The sequence below is a fragment of the Hemitrygon akajei genome, chromosome 12 (genome assembly GCF_048418815.1).
Source record: "Hemitrygon akajei chromosome 12, sHemAka1.3, whole genome shotgun sequence".
NCBI classification, from domain to species: domain Eukaryota; kingdom Metazoa; phylum Chordata; class Chondrichthyes; order Myliobatiformes; family Dasyatidae; genus Hemitrygon; species Hemitrygon akajei.
In genome coordinates this window covers 88,593,287-88,610,706 of record NC_133135.1, presented here as the reverse complement: position 1 = coordinate 88,610,706, position 17,420 = coordinate 88,593,287, and the positions used below count along the sequence as shown (strand labels likewise).

Below are 17,420 nucleotides of genomic sequence, written 5' to 3'. Positions count from 1 at the left end.
TTGTTCTATTATATGCTCTCCCTTTTGCGTTTATGTTGGCTTTGACTTCCCTTGTCAGCCATGGTTGTGTCATCCTGCCTTTAGAATACTACTTTTTGGGATATATATATTCTGCGCCTCTCAAATTTCTCCCAGAAACTCCAGCCATTGCTGCTCTGCTGTCATCCCTGCTAGTGTCTCTTGATATTATTGGCTAACTTGCTTTCATATCTCATCTCTCCCCCCCCCCCACCCCCTTATGGTTTTTAAAAAATTTCCCACTTCTCTAACTTCCCACCAAGTTTTGGTCAATTATATGCCTTCTCTTTTGCTTTTATGTTTGCTTTCACTTACTTTGTTGGCCACAGTTGCCTTCAAAGTACTTTCTCTTTCTTTGGGATGTAACTATCCTGTGCCAACTGAATTGCTCCCAGAAACTCCAGCCATTGCTGTTCTGCCATCATTCTGTTAGTGCACCCTGACAATCAACTTTGGCCAGCTCCTCTCTCATGCCTCTGTAATTCCCTTTGTTGTTGTTGTTCCTTTTTGTGCCATGTGTGCATCAGGCAGCATTTTTGCTGTTTGTAGCATTTGACTTTTTTTTACAAGGCCGAATAACTAGCTCAATGGTCAATCCGGCACAATAGAAAGCGTGCAAGAAGCCTGCTGGATTCAACCTCGGGACCATTTGTCACAAAGTCCGTTGCTGATGCCACTACACAACCAGCCAGCTATAGTAATTCTCTTTACTCAACTGTAAACTGACACGTCTTACTTTAGCTTCGCCTCACAAATTGCAGGGTGAATATCAGATTATGATCACTGCCTCTAAAGGTTCCTAATAAAATCTGGTTAATTATGCAACACCCAATCTAGAATAGCTTATCCCCTAGTGAGCTCAACCATAAATTGCTCTGAAAAGCTATCTCAAGTCAAGTCACATCAAGTTTATTGTCTTATCGACCATAGACTCTGGTACAGTACACAGTAAAAACGAAACAACGTTCCTCCAGGACCCTGGTGCTACATGAAACAACACAAAACTACACCAGACTATGTGAGACAGCTCAAGGCTACACTAGACTACGTAAAACAACATAAAAACTGCACTACACTACAGACCTGCACAGGGCTACATAAAGTGCATAAAACAGTGCAGGGCAGTACAATAATTAATAAACAAAACAATAGGCACAGTAGAGGACAAATGACAATATAATAATAAATGATGTAGGTGTCAGTCTAGACTCTTGAGTATCGAGGAGTCTGATGGCTTGGGGGAAGAAACTGTTGCACAGTCTGGTCATGAGAGCCCGAATGCTTCAGTGCCTTTTGCCAGATGGCAAGAGGGAGAAGAGTTTGTACGTGGGGTGCGTGGGGTCCTTCACAATACTGTTAGCTTTGCGGATGCAGGGGTGGTGTAAATGTCTGTAATAGCAGGAAGAGAGACCCCGATGATCTTCTCAGCTGACCTCACTATCCGCTGCAGGGTCTTGTGATCCGGGACAGTGCAATTCCCGAACCAGGCAGTGATGCAGCTGCTCAGGATGCTCTTGGTACATCCTCTGTAGAATGTGTTGAGGATGGGGGGGGGGGGGGGGTGTGGGAAATGGACTTTTCTCAGCCTTTGCCGAAAGCAGAGACGCTGCTGGGCTTTCTTGGCTATGGAGCTGGTGTTGAGGAACCAGGTGAGATTCTCCGCCAGGCGAACACCAAGAAATTTGGTGCTCTTAATGATCTCTGCAAAGGAGCTATTAATGTTCAGCAGAGAGTGGTCACTCTGTGCTCTCCTGAAGTCAACAACCATCTCTTCTGTTTTGTTCACATTCAGAGGCAGGTTGTTGGCTCTGCACCAGTCTGTAGCCACTGCACCTCCTCTATGTATGCTGACTCGTCATTCTTGCTGATGAGAATATCTCATAAGCATTCTACAAATTTGCTCTCTTGGGATCCAAAATCAGCACAAACCTGGTTTTTCCAATCTACTGAAATATACCCTGACTGTTGTAACATTGCCCTTTTGACATCCCTTATCTGTTTTGTATTGTAATTTGTAGCCCACATCCTGGCTACTGTATGGAGGTCTATATGTAACTCCAATGTGAGTCTTTTTACCCTGTAGTTCCTTAACTCTACCCACAATGATCCCACATCTTTTGAGCCTATGTCACTTTTTTCTAAGGATTTCATTTTTTACCAACAAAGCCACACCACCCCCTCTGCCTACCTGCCTGTGTTTTCCATACAATATGTATCCTTGGATGTTAAGCTCCCAACTATAATCTTCTTTTAGCCACAACTAAGTGATGTCCACAACATTGTACCTGCGCTACAATATCATCTGCTTTATTGCGTACACTATGTGCATTTGGATATACACCTTCAGCCTTGTATTTGTCACCCTTTTCGATTTTTGACCCCTTATTACACTGCATTTCATCCCACCAACTACAATTTTGCTCTATCATTTCCCTGACCATCTCATTACACACTGACTCTGCTTGTATACCAACTGTCCCATCCTTAGTCCTATCACTCTGGTTCACATCCCCCACCAAATCATTTTAAACCCTCTAGTAAACTTGACTAGAATCCCTCTCAGGTTCAAGTGTAACCTGTCCCTTTTGTACATGTCATTCCTTTCCCAGAAGAGATCTCAATGATCCAGGAATCTGAAACCTTGCCCCCTACAATAGTTCCTCAGCCATGCATTCATCTGCCAAATCAAGATGGCTACCATGGAGGTCCTGGTTTTCAGCTTTCTACCTTACTTCATAAATTTGCCCATCAGGACCTCCTCCCTTTTCTTACCTATGTCATTGGTGCCAATATGTATTAAGACTTCTAGCTGCTTGCACTATGCCTTTAGAATGCTGTGGACCCTGGCACCTGGGAGGCAACATGCCACCCAGGGTCTCTATCACATCCACAGAATGTTATGTCTACTCCTTTAACTATGGAATCTCCTATCACTACTGCTGTCCTCTTCTCCCCCCTTCCCTTCTGAGCCGCAGTCCTACCCCACAGTCAGTCTACAAGCTACATCTATCTTTCAACTAACAGTACCATTCTTTGATGTATTGTTCTGGTTCCCATCCCCTTTCCCAAAAAAAGCCTCATCCTTTGAATAGATGAGGTAGAAATGTAGGAGCTGCTGGAAAGCAATAGCATTTTTACAAGTGACAGGGTAGGAAGAGGTATGGTGAAGGTAACTGAGAATCAGTACTTTGGTTAAAGACAGTCTGCCTCCAGACATTCTAAAGACAGATTGAGAAAGGGAAGAGGAGTGTCGGAGACTAGTAAATAGGTGGTTTAATATGTCACTTGTTGAAGCATGGTAGAAGATACGAAGTCATTCTACCTGTAGTGTGACCTTTCGTGCTGAAATCAAATTGTTGCTCTTAATACTTTTACAGAGAGGCGTAAATATTCGCCAAACATAAAAGTGACAGATGAAGTGGATTATAATCCAGTGAAGGGTATGTATTGGACATTTCAATTTGTTATACACTGTAAAGTTTATTAATTATACATGTTTTAATTGTTAATGCATTATGATCCTGTTATTTGGCTAGGTTGAAACATGTAGAGTAAATGTAAAATGCTGTTGATAATTTTGATATACCAAAGCATAACACAGATAATGAAGGACTGCTGTGATGTGTAATAGAGGACTGCATTTGCTGTGATGTGGAAATGTGGCAGTCATTTGGGGAAAAGACAAGCTCTGGAAAATTATAAAAGATTTGATTTGTTAAGTTTAATTAATTGGACTCTGGGTGCTTCTAGCAACGCTGGCATTTACTGCTCCATCCTAACGGCCCTTGTGCTGACTGCCTTTTTGATAAGGGAAACATTTACATTGCTGTTGGTTATTGAGTTAGTTTTGGAATCAGCAATGTCAGAAGAATAGTGGGTAGTACTTGGCCACCTCATTAATTAATAGTTGTTATTTTAAAGATGCTATTTTAAAGATGTGTGTCTATAAAAACATCTTTTGGGTTTTCTAGGAAACTGGTATTTTTGCACAAACTGACAAACCTACAACTTCTTTCAACCCACAATTTTTCACCATTCTGACATTTCTGATGTGGCTAGTTTTCTCCATCAATTTCTTCAGATTTTACCATCTCATGGTTGCAAAATTTGATTGGAATTGGTTTGTTATTGTGACGTGCACTGAGATAAAGTGAAAAGCTTGCTTTGCATTCAATGCACAGTGCCCCGAGGGAGTAACTGTTAAAACAATAGCAATATAAGTTACGCAGAAAGTGCAAAGCAGTAAACAATTACATGCAAGATCATAACAAGGTAGATTGTGAGGTCAAAAGTCCATCTTATGGTATTCTATAACCATTTAATAGACTTTTAATAACAGGGTAGAAGGTCTCCTTGAACCAGGTGGTATGAGTTTTCTGGCTTTTGTGTCATTTGCCTGATGGCAGAGATGTGGGTGAGATCTTTGATTATGCTGGCTGCTTTACTGGGCAGCAAGAAATACAGGCAGGATCCACGGAAAGGAGACTTGTCTCCGTGATGTACTGAGCCGTGTGCACAGTTCTTTGCAGTTTCTGATGATCACAAGCAGCGTCATTGCCATATCAAACACAGACAGGATGCTTTTTATGGTGCATCTGGAAGGGGACATGCCAAATTTCTTTTTCTTCCTGATGAAATATAGATGTTGGTGCATTTTCTGGGATGTGGCATCAATGTTGTGTAACCAGGACAGGCTACTGGTGATGTTCACCCCGAGGAACGTGTAAGTTCTCAACTCTTTCGACCTCAACTATGGGTTGAGTAATTTGTGATGATCGGATGGAGAAAAAAATATGATGAACAAATGATTGGTCAGATATTGAGTATTTTGCATAATCATTAGAATTAACATCAAGTGCAGTTTGATACTTAAGGTACTTTGGTAAATTAATGAGTGGATTAGATTATCTCTTTTTCACTAGAGTTGGTTCTTCTGAGCTCACAAAATTAAATCTGACATGGAGGAACCTTAAAGAGAGAACAAAAGTTTGGAAGCTCTGACCTTCATGGTGGGATTCTATCATAAAGTCACAGACTTGAGTGAGATTTAAATTTGTCTCTTTTTATGTGAGTTTTGGTATGTTATTCGCTTCCTGCACAGCAGAATAGCTCCTGACGTCTGGAACAAAATATTAGTAAGATGTCAAGACTAAGAGATTTATAAATAGCCTGCAATTTGTTTTTTTTATTTGGAATTTAGGAATTTTGTGTGTGGTGAAAAGGATACTTGAAAGATTCTTAGTTTTAGTGACTTGAATCAGTTTCTTCACGATGGACCTTGGCCAATTGACAACAGCAGTTGGAGTTGATACATTCTGCCTGTCAATCTGCTATTTAAACTGGGATATTGATTTAGAGTTTTTTTTTGTTAAAAAGGTAGACATCAACTCGAGCTAAAAATGAATCATTAATAGTGGTTAGGGTGGAATGTTATGCAATACCATAATAAGTGTGTGTATGTCACACACACAAAATGCTGGAAGAGCTCAGGCGGTCAGGCAGCATCCATGGAAATGAACAGTTAATCTTTTGGGGAAAGGCCTTTCTTTATGACTGAAAAAGAAGGGGGAAGATACCAGTAAACCTTTCTGTTCTGTTCATCTCCATGGTTGCTGCCTGACCTGCTGATTTCCTTCAGCATTTTCTGTATGTTGCTTTAAATTTACAGCATCAGCAGAATTTCTTATGTTTGTGTGTGTTTTTATATATTAAAATAATGTCACTTGTTGAAGCATGGTAAAAGATATGAAGTCATTCTATCTGTAGTGTGACCTTCCGTGCTGTAATCAAATTGTTGCTCTTAATACTAATATATAAAATAAAGCTTGTTCACTAGTTAAGGACCAGTGTTGGAGCTGTTATTGTTTGTCTTGCGTATTAACAATGTGAATATGAATGTAGTGAGTAATTTCATAGTTGGCATGAAAATTATGGGTATTGTGCAGGGGATATTCCAAGGTACAGGATGATATTCTTGAGTTGATGAAATGGGTGAGGGATATGAGGTTTGGAGTGGATTTGAAGGTTTTTTTTATCCACAGGATGGACGGAATATCAAATGTGCCTGGGGGGATGGTGAAAGTAGAGACCTATGGACGACTAGAATTGCAAGCCATTGGAGGCTATGGACTAAATGCTGGAAATTGAGATTAGTATTGATTGAGTGTTTCAAGACTGGCATGGACAAGATGGCTGAGGTGCCAGTTTCTGTGTTGTATGATTCTGACTTTGACTCAAGCTCCCTGAAGGATGAAGGAATATCATCTGATAAACAGAGTGACTATGTTTGGAGCTGTGTTCAGTAATATTCTAGATTTTTAAAAATGTAGGAGGAAATTTTGCAGACGATCGATTGTATTATCTTCAAGTTACTGATGCAGAACCAAGTAGTAGAATCGTGAGCTTCTTCCAAAAGTGATCTTTTGTAGATCAAAGTATCAGCAATAAATGGTAACATTACATTAAAGACAGTTATGTTCTGATCTGCGTCCTCTCCTCTCCCCTTTTGTAATTCTATCTCAAATTAAGTAGTTGCCTTGTTTGGAAAGTTAGGTAAATTCTTCCACATCATCTTCTCCCAAGAATGAAAATGCTGCCATAGTCCCATCACCTAGGCATTGGGGAAAAGTTTTATATATGTATATCATGTATAATTCTGTATTTCTGATGATTCCTTGGTATATGCTTCAGCATCTGAGGTATGTTTCTTTTCTTTTAGATATGAGTCCTGAAAGTGAATCTGACTCTGACCAATTAGATGAAGGTAAGTGCATGTGCATAAAATGTTTGTCTTTTTTAATCTGATGTTCACCTTTAGTTATTGGAGAAATCTGACTCTGAGGACATCAGTGGCTTTCTAATTTCCAGTAGGGATCTATCAATACTGATGCTTTTGATTTTTTTTCTTTTTGTAGAAACCACTGACTCACCTTTGAATCTGGGAGCAGCTGGGGATTCACCAATATTTAGCAGGACTTGCTCTTGCACTTCATCAGGTATAGAATTCTCACAGAGTGAGTGAGCACATTTAGCCTCACTCCAGAAAATTGGCCTTTTCATTTCAAGTGTCAATGCTAACATGGATATAGTAGAATTATTGGTGATTGTGTTGTAATTTGTCATTGGATCAATACTTGAGTGATTTTCCTCCCCATTCAGATTGATGGACAATCAGTGGTTACTGTGCTTCACTGCTTGAGGAATGTGCAGCTGATTTTGGACTTAGCAGCATTTTTCATCAATTCCATCCCTCTAATTCCCATTTCCCCTCCCTTACTCTTGTCCAATTTTTCATAACAGATGACCACATAGTTAGATTTTCTAAAAAGAGCTGCCAGGTAGCTATTGAGTATTGGATTCTTGACCAATGTTTTTCTTTTTCTTTTCTGACCTTTTGAAGGTTAGTGTCAGTTTTAATGTCCTTGAAGGCAGATCTCAAAATATGCTTTTATTTAGTTTTCTGTGGATCACTATTGAGAAAAATCAGTAACAAATGCCTGTGTACATGCACAGGAATTTGAATTAAACAGTTGAGCTTAACTTGTTGATGAACTTGTATACATGTTTTTGCAGATCAAAATCCCCAACAACCAAACTTAAGCCGAAGACCGCTTCGTTCGACTCGAGGTTGGTGTCTTGTTATTTGAATGTGGTAAAGTGATAGTTGTATAGAGAGGATGTCACTGAGTGTTGAAATGACCGAGCAAATGTCATTCAAGTGCTCTTTACTTATCAGATTGCTAACCACTGTTTAACCTGTTAAGTTTGCAAAGTTATAAAATCATATAGAACAAGAGAGAGGGGTATTTGATACACTATGCACATGCTGGCCCTTTGAGAGATCTATTCAGATCGAAAATATTATTGAACTTACCAATCAAATTGGGGTCTAGAATTGGAAGAACACAGAATTCTTGGAGGGTTGAAGTATGGCCAGAGAGAAAAAAAGTATGAGTACCTTCATATGATCTCATTTTCATCTTCTTGTCCAAGCTAATTGTCACATTTCTTAATTCTAGTGTATGGAGCCTTGTGCCAGATTTTATCAGCTAAATTGACAATGATGTGCTTTGGAATATCATAAAACTTTAAAGGCTCTCTCTCAATAATTTATATAATTATTAATTATTAATAATTATAATAATGCCATTAGGCTTTACAATTCAACTGCCAGGACTTAAGAACTTTTTTAAAGCTATTATTAATGCTTTTTGAGTTAGTGATTTAGATGCATATCATATTATTACTGAGTTAAGTATTGTATGTAATGAGTTTTTGCTACAACAAGTGTATGGGACATTGGAAAAAATGTTGAATTTCCCCATGGGGATGAATAAAGTATCTATCTATCTATCTATCTATCTATCTATCTATCTATCTAAAAAGTTTTTGTAGGGAAAGCGTCTGAAAGCCAAATATGGAAACTGGAATGTTTAAGTTGCAGAAGTGTATTTGCAGAGTTGTGTTAAGTGTCATTATGATGAATGCACTGTCAAGGGTGAGTTAATTTCCTGCAATCGGAGCAAAAGTAGGTGAACTAAATAGGAAAGTACTATCTTTGTTTGTGATTGAAATACTGCCTTTCCATATTCTATAAAATAAATTCTGTTGAAATTCATCAATATTGAGTTTTGAGATCTGGGTAAGATTGTGTTTAAGAATATTATTTTCTAGTAGAAATGAGTGAATGAATGTTGTGTGCAGTGGATTGTGTTCCTGAGATGCTGGAACTTTGGCTATTTCATGATAACTAGTTTCATACACTCTAAATTGGAAGCATCAGAATAATTTTCTTTTGCCTTTGGAATACGATGGGGGGGGGGGGAATTTTTTATCTTTCCTCAACAAAAGATAGAATAGTTGGATGGAATTGGGCTCTTCATTACAACATTAAATTGCTCTGCAGTTAAGATTATGCTGAAGTTCCACATTCACATATTAAGACAAAAGCCCTTGATCTGTTTCATGAGTCAAAGTGCTTTCTTTTCTAAGAACATTTCTGGCTGTATTTTAGTTTAATCTTTCAAACATTTGAGAATGAGCAAGGTGCTGAAGAAGCAGCAGTTCTAACCAAGGGTGTTCCGTCTGAAACGTCAGTGCTTTCTCTTCCCTCAGATGTGGCCTGACTTGCTGACCATTTCCAGCATTTTTTGTTTAAGATTTTCAGCATCAGTACTTCTTAAAATTTTCAGTTGAATTAGCTTGTGACTAGTTTTAAAAATTAAGATAATCTATAATGTATAATAGATTGAATTTGGCTTTCTGCTTGAAATTGCCCAGGAGTTTTGGTACTCAAAGTTTAAAATCTTTGAATTGTCTCAATCACTTCATTACATGCATGTACTTGCAAATATTGTTAACCCATTTAATTTTTTCCTCTAGGTCAAAAGGATGATGTAACTCCATCAAGTAAAGTTAATACTAAGTTTGTACCTCCAGGTAAAGCAGAACAGTATTGTGTTGTGATTTTTTTTCTATTTTGGTTCATATTGAGTTTTGAGGAGAATTTTTTTTAAGTACAGGACACTGCACGGGTTAGTGAGTGTTTTGTTTCTTATAGCTGTCAGTAATCTGAAGTTTTAGGAAGCCAGAAAGCTGTTGGCTGAGACTGCTGAAGTTACACTCATGGATTATTTAGTAACAGATTAGTTTAGATCATAATTATATCTTAGAATTAATTTTGTTGTACTGCAGATTTATTGTATGCTGGACCAGAGAGTTCCAACCAATATTAAGTGATTAAAATAAATAATTTGTGTTTACATTCTAATATTGTTTTGAGGTGAGTGGTATATTATCCTTTGAATCTGCTGTTAAGACAGGGTCCTGTCTGTATTCAGGTAGGTCTTAAAGGTTTAAAACTATCAAAGTCTTTGCATGTTTTCAGGGTGTTTTTTTTAGAACTATACTCCATTGGGTGTTTAACATTTGGGGTATCATAAAGTTCTGAGAGTTGCTCTGCAGTTTCATGTTCTTCAATAATTGTCTATCTCCGTCTCTTATTATGATAAATTTACTATTCAGCACCCCATCGGGTTAAAGGAGTTCTTATTTCAACAAGACCATTGAGGAAATTGTGCCAAATTTATTTCATTATAGAACATTTCCTGATTTTCAAGACATTCTGCAAATGATTTACACTTGTCTAATGTACATTGTGTTTTTGACTTTTAAGTGCAAATGACAATTATTGCAGACAAGAGAATTATTGCAGATTTGGTAATCTGGGTTTACCTTGCATTATAATTGGGTTTATTGTCTGAATGTATGTTGTAATGGTATTTGTGATATCACAGAGAATGCAGCGGTTTGCTGTTTTCAGCAGCCTCAGGTTTACTTTTGGTTGTTTATTTCTACAGCGCTGCCTCGCATTGAGCTTTCCCCAAAGGAAGATGAAAGAAGCAGAAAACTTGCACAGGAAGGTATTAAATTATTCACTATTGAGTTTATGCCAGCAGTAGAAGATATGTGAAAAGTTTCCTGGCCTCAATGACAGAAATTTAAAATCTGGATTGGAGTGTTTAAAATTTAGGGTAATAATGCAGTTTGTAAGTGTTTGTTGAAAGAAGCAGCCAATAGTTAATGTGAAACTTTGCAGATGTAGAAAGTTCACCACCTGACTGATCTGTTTGTTTATGTCAAGTATGTGGCTTTAATAATGTGATCATATGTGGATGTTGTAAATTATAAAACTTTTAATAATTTGCCTCCCTCAAATGTTGATTCAACCAAAACAAGTTTTTGGAAATAATAGCAGGAAACTGTTTGCACTGGCAGTCAAACAGTGTCAGTGTGGAGTCAAACAGTCAATGTTATGGGTTAAAAGCTCTTCATCAGATTTAGAAAAATGGAAAGAGTGAGTGGTAGAGAGAAGGAGGGATGGTGGGGAGTTCTGAGGAAATACCTGTGATAGGGTGCAGCCATCAAGCATTTTAAATACTGACACCGTCTTCAAGTTAAAACTTTGTCCTTTTCCCTTTTACAGCTGCTGCCTGACCTGCATCTGCAGATTTTTGATCTGGGGTGGGGAATAAGCAATTGAAGACAGGAAAATTAAGAAATAAATTTAAAAGATTTGATCCTGAGGGCTGCATTGCATCCTCTTGTGAAACCGTTGTGCTTCTCCTCATGCCATACAGCGTAACACATTAAAATATACATGGGACAGAGAATGAAAGTGGCAGGCAGTGAAAGCTCAGGGTTGTAAAATAGTCACCCGAATCTGTGGCTAGAGTTTCTGATGTAGACGTGATCACGCTATGAGGACTTGATCTAATACAGTGAATTGGAAAAAGTGCATGTGAATTGCTACTTCATCTAGAAGCTCAGTTTGGGTCTGCAAGAGGTAGGAAGGGAAGACAATGTTGAACGTCCTTAAGTTGTGTGGAAAAGTACTTTGAGAAGGAGATGACTTAGTAGGGATGGAGGAGTTAAATGGAGAGTTGTGGATAGAAAGGTCCCTTTGTAACACTGAGAGGTTTCACTTGCACATTGGCTCTGTGTGTACTATGACCTAATCACTTGGATAAGGTGGAAGTAGTCCATTCATAATATGAAAGTTATTTGTCAGGGCCCAGGATTTTCTGTTTTTCAAAGCTGTCAATTTCTTTTTCATGTTTTTGAATGTCCCTGCTGTCGATAAATATTCCAAACCTACTACAAGTTAATAATATATAATTAAACTGGGACAGATAGCCAGGTTCAGTTTCAACTTGAAACATCAACAATACCTTTCCTCCCTGTAGATAACATTTGACTCACTAAGTTCTTCAAGCAGATTGTATGTTAGTCCAGATTCCAGCATTTACCTTCTCTTTGTCTCCACTAAGTTGACAGCTGCTGGCTGAGCTGACAGAATCCTGCAGAATTTGCCCTCCAGATTGAGTCTATGGCAACTAACATCAAATTCAAGTTTGTTGTTGTCATTGGCAAACATGCAGCAACAGCACAGAGTGAGGACAAACATGAGTTAACATAAACTAACATAAATTATGCATGTGTGTAAAATAAACAACAAAATAAATAATGACACCTGTGCAAAATTGAGCGACAGAAAAATAATAGTCCAAGATAATGATAAGGTTTCTCAGACAATTCCAGAACCTGATGACCGTGGGGAAGCTGTTGAACCGTGGATTGAGTCTCCAGGTTCTTGTACCTACCTGCTGGCAGTATTGAGAAGATGGCATGGCCTGGATGGTGAGGGTCCCTGATGATGGTTGCTGTCTCCTGAAGATGGATGTTGCCTGTTGTAGATGTCCTCAGTGGTTGACAAGCCCACTGTTCTCTAGCCTTTTACATTCCTGTGCACTTAAGTTTCCATACCAGACAAAGTTCCTTCACAGTACATCTGAGTGTAATATCCTGTCTTATCCTTAAATATTTACATGTAGAGAGTACATCAGTCCAAGATAGTCGTAGTAACCGCAGCACATTGCTTATGGCCCCTTCTTAACGTTGACCAGCATTTCCCCAATGCTAAATTGAAAAGATGGAGAGCAGACCGAGCAATTCAAAGCAAACATCCATGGACTGTTGTGAACCATTAGTAGTGCATTTGTTTATCATCAGTGTGTAACCTCATTCCCCAGCACAGCTGTTACTCTCAAGAGAGGGGACCAATGCAGGTTTAATAAAAAAAGTTAATAAATGTTATTAAGATAATATAAGACATACTGTAGGACCTGAAATAGGCCACTTGGCCCATTGAGTCTTCTCCACCATTCAATCATGGCTGATTTATTTTCCGTCTTGTCCTTCCTTATCCCAATACCATTGGTACTCTTACCAATCAAGAACCTCCACTTTAAATACTGTATACCCAGTAACCTGGCCTCCACAGCCATCTGTGGCAATGAATTCTGCAGATTCACCACCCTCTGGCAAAAGAAATTCTTCCTCATGAACTTGAAACAACAGCTGAATGCTACAATTTAGAATTATGTCTGTGAATTCCTTTACAATGACTACAGTAGTGTAAAAATCTGCTCACTAAAGGCGATTATGGATCTCAGTGATGCCCATGCACCTGAATGGGGTAAAAGTAAACTAATACAGAATGGGAACATCTTTGAGGAAGTTAGTTAGGATTTCATACTGCAGTTACTCTATGTGTGGTCTCCACTGTTATGGGACAAGTGTCATCTTGCACTGAGAGGTACAGATTTCCTCTCAGTATTCTAATATCCCATCTGGGCTGGTACAGCTATCTTCAGGCAGGTATAATCTTAGTATGCTAACATACACAGTTTCAGTTGCAGATGTGGTACTATTAACTTTTGAGGTCCTATGCAGTATGATGCAGGTGACTGGCTACTTAAACATACATTGATTTTTCTGTCTCTTTCCACTTTAGGAAGTGCTGATACCTCAAACAAGAATGTGATCTTCATTCTAATGATTGTAGTGGTGTTTTTCTCTGTGTTGTTGCTGATGAATGCACCCCAGTCTGTTACTTTGGTGGAAAGGACAACGTTAACTGTATTTTTAGACAAGTTTGAGCAGGTTCAGGCCCTGTTCTACGGACAGCAGTCAGTACTGTGGAAGAGAAGCAGGATCACACTGTGCAACCATATTAATCTGACCCGGCATGAGAAACCTGCCATCCTGATGTTTGTAGCTGCATCAGATGGGCAGAAGACCTTGAGGTGCCTCACTCGTCGGATTGCCAATGCTTACTCCTCAGCCCTCAATGCTACTGCAGCGGTGGAAGTCAACGCAACTGTTAGTAGTGGCCAGAATAGTGATGGTGTGAAACTGGAGGTGGATACCCAGCTGTCATCTGGGTTTGACGAAGGCAGCAAGGTAGCAGTCATTCACCACTTCCAGGATCTTCCCCCTTTGTCCACCCTGATCTTCTACAAGTACTGTGACCATGAGAACGCAGCCTACAAGGCAATCACCCTGCTGATCACTATTCTCCTGGATGAGGAGAAGTTGGCACCAGACATTAGCCTGAAAGTTTTGGAAATGAAGGTCCGTAACTTTCTGATAAGGAGGTTTTCTGCTTCTGAAGGTAGTCAAGGCATGGACACTGACAAACTGAGCGGCCTGTGGAGTCGCATTGCACATGTTGTGCTCCCAGTGGCACCAGTTCGTGAGATAGAGGAGGGAGGTTGTGTTTTGAAAGAGTATGGGAAGTGAAGTCAAAGGGAAGTTTAAACACTTGCATTTGATTTCCTGTTCCTCATCCGTAATCACCGTACCTCCCTCCTCCTGGTTCCTCTACACCTGTTACTGTCAGGTGGACAAGTACAGAAATCTCAAATGATGAGTCATGGGTGAGGGAGGCTGATCTTCGTCACTTAAAGGGAATGTAAACACCGAAGCAGAAACCTCTCGCCAACAAGAATAGATACTGCCTTCTATTTTAATGGAAGGACAGTTTACAAATCTAAAGTTAGAAACAAATCAAAATTGTGACATAATGTATTAAAATATTAATTGGATACTTAGTGTTGTAACAAAAAAAAGGAGATTCTATATGCACAGACCCTCCCACTTTCCTAATTCATAATGCACTACTTCACCCAAGCTGAGTCTTGCATTAGACAGTTTGACTGGAGACCTCATGCCGGTGATTAGCATTCATTTAATGCCAAGTTTTACTTGTGCAGTGATGGCTGGTTGTTGTATCACAGCATTAAAGACCATCTCAACTAATATGCAGTGATTTAAAATAGAAATATGGATATGGGTGATATTGGACACACTGGCAGCTGATGTAAATGATTTTGGTGGGTCAGCTAGCTTTTCACTTGGGATGGGTGCATGAAATAGATTAAGGAATAGATTTAAAAAAAGGCAAGATGGATAGACCTCTCCCTCACTTTGACCCCAGAAATAACTATTGGCAGGAAATAGATCAACTGAGTCACTAGTTGCCCTGCAGTTCCGTCATTCTAACATAAGCAAAAAGAGTTATCTCAACGGATTGAATGCAATACTCAATCAACCACTTCCAATTCTTCTGGAACTGGAGCTGAGCAGAGTGGAGTGCAGATCAAACAGACTGTAATAAGTAGACCACTGTTCATTGATATGTCTTAATATTAATTAGAGAATTAGGAATCCTCCTAAAGCCTCAATTTCATGTTGTGACTTACAAACTATGCCAATAATTGTATAATCCAGAGGTAATGTGTGAACTGTTAGTTCCCATCTCCCTTCCCACCACACCAACCACTCTCCTCTCCCCCTTCTAAACCCCCAGGAAAAATCAATAGCTTAATAGTTTCATTCTTGCAGCACTATGAATGTAACCCTTTGCTTGATCATGTTTTATGTCATGTCTGCATGTGCCTTAGGTTGAATGGGAATTGGTGGCAATGGTTGGTTAGACAGGGTGGGGTTGCTGGCAATATTGAACTACATGTTAATTTTTCATACAAGCAGCTAAATATTTTGATGAATCACATTCATGCTGTTTTATTGAAGCCTGTTTAAACTTTCTCTACTACATGGTAGTATGATCTTGGTAAAAGCCTCTACAAAATTAAGAGTAATGTGTATTTTTTTTAATCCACAAACTGGAATTTTAATTGCAAATATTACTAATCTGTTTAACTTGAGCAGGCTTAATTTTCTTTTCCCAAGAAAAAAAACAGAAAAAAGATTTAAAGCAAATGCAATAAAATAACATTCAAAGGAAAAGTCCTATTTAGGCACTGGCTGTTTTGTTAAACCAGCAAATGTATGGTTGCTCTTGTAGTATATGGAATAAAATATTGACCTGAAGACCATCACTATAAATCTTTTGTTTGTGGAAGTTCCATGTCTTTCACTTTCTTCGGACTTCTTAAAATGCCTTGTATTAGATTCATAGTTGAAAGACAGTCAATAAATACACAAGAAAGTTTCACGGCATGTAATTTTGATCACAAGCGCAACACAACTGGAAGATCTTTGTCAAATTCATTCCAAACACAGCATTTTAATTTTGCTTCTTTTTATACTAACGAAGAAGTTAAGAATTCTAGTCTTATGATACCTTACTTCTAAATGTGACATCTACTATTACAATGGCTGCATTTTTGTGTAGTAAGACTTTGTGTTAACAAAAATAAAAGTTGTATTTTTTTTAAATTATGTTTATCTTAGTCTATGAGCATGTCCATCTGCTGCTTTCTAAAGTGTTGGTTGAATTGCACCGATTTCATCAGTTTCAGATACATTGTAGCCAGCTGCAGTAGCAGGAGCTTCATACTGTTTTTAAGGGGGAGCTTGAGAGACTGGAGGAGAAATGGAACAATCATGTGATATCAGAGGACTCAATGGGAACCATTGCTTCCAAGACCTATGTTATCCTGACTTGAGATCCCGCTGTTCCGCTGTTGTAACTCTACCACATTCTTCGAATTACTTGAAAGCTTTGGCCATTACTTGAAACCTTGGCCATGTCAGCTACGTTGACTTAAGGATACTCACTACCACCACCTCAAGAGTGGCTGAGTTATGGCCAATAGATGGTGACCTTTGCCAGTGATGTTTGTACTCAGTGAATGAAGTTTAAAGGTGATTTGAACAGAAAGCCCTTCAATTGAACAAGGAGATATTCAGAAGGATGTCTTTGAGTACCCAGCCAGGAATCAATCCCTGTATATTTGCTGTCTAAATCCAGTTCAGAATCTGCAACCTAATGACTATCAACACAATTTTGGGTACGGGAAACATGACGAGCTGGATCTTTAATGGCCTAAATGAACAAATGGGTTTCACCTTGTGATTATTACTGAGATGTGGTGGCAGTGTGATCATTGTTTTAATTTATATATTCCATGGTTCTTGACTTTGATATTTACAGATAATCAAGAATAACATGGAATTGACTTCCTTGCTGTGTGTAAGAAGTTGGATTATTCTGCTTTTCCATTTTGTTTCCCAGGAATATAATGGTTAAATAAATTAATATCTTTTCAGCCATACAACTGTTTCACTCCTGCAATCCATGCCTAAATGTACTTGCTCCACAACTGGTCAAAACTTTTCGCATCTAACTTTCTCCTTTATGTCACTCCTTAAAAAGTATCTCTGTTCAAGCATTTGGTTACCTGTTTTAATATTTCCTGCTGACATCTCCATCAATTTTTAAACAATAATATTTCTGTATGATTTTGCTGCATTCGCTGTGTAAATTGTTTCTGATGCAGCATGTTCTGGTACTGGTGATATACATGAAAGCAACCACAAGGAGGCACAATTGAGTTACGTGAGGAGGACCCCAGATTCCAACACCCACTCATACTTTGCTTCAGAATGGCATGTTGCCTTTCTTTGAATTTTCTGTTGATACAATATCAGATTGAATGTTTATTTAGTCCTGCCACTTAGTTAGCTTATTACAGATAATATGAACTTTGTGGGCCATGCGAACACTTATATATATATATATATACACACACACA

At 38.7% G+C, this 17,420-nt stretch overlaps 1 protein-coding gene across 2 annotated transcripts in view; it reads left to right on the top strand.

The window, feature by feature from the left end:
* LOC140737276 (torsin-1A-interacting protein 2-like) overlaps nt 1-15,768 on the top strand; it is a 29,205-nt gene extending 13,437 nt beyond the window's left edge. For both annotated transcript variants that reach the window (XM_073063644.1, XM_073063646.1), the window contains exons 2-8: nt 3,396-3,458; nt 6,737-6,781; nt 6,933-7,013; nt 7,591-7,644; nt 9,400-9,456; nt 10,377-10,439; nt 13,373-15,768. In XM_073063644.1, coding sequence (XP_072919745.1) covers nt 3,396-3,458; nt 6,737-6,781; nt 6,933-7,013; nt 7,591-7,644; nt 9,400-9,456; nt 10,377-10,439; nt 13,373-14,160 — 1,151 coding nt within the window. In that variant the 3' untranslated portion in view covers nt 14,161-15,768. The remainder of the gene's footprint in view (nt 1-3,395; nt 3,459-6,736; nt 6,782-6,932; nt 7,014-7,590; nt 7,645-9,399; nt 9,457-10,376; nt 10,440-13,372) is intronic.
* The last annotated feature ends 1,652 nt before the right edge of the window (nt 15,769-17,420 follow it).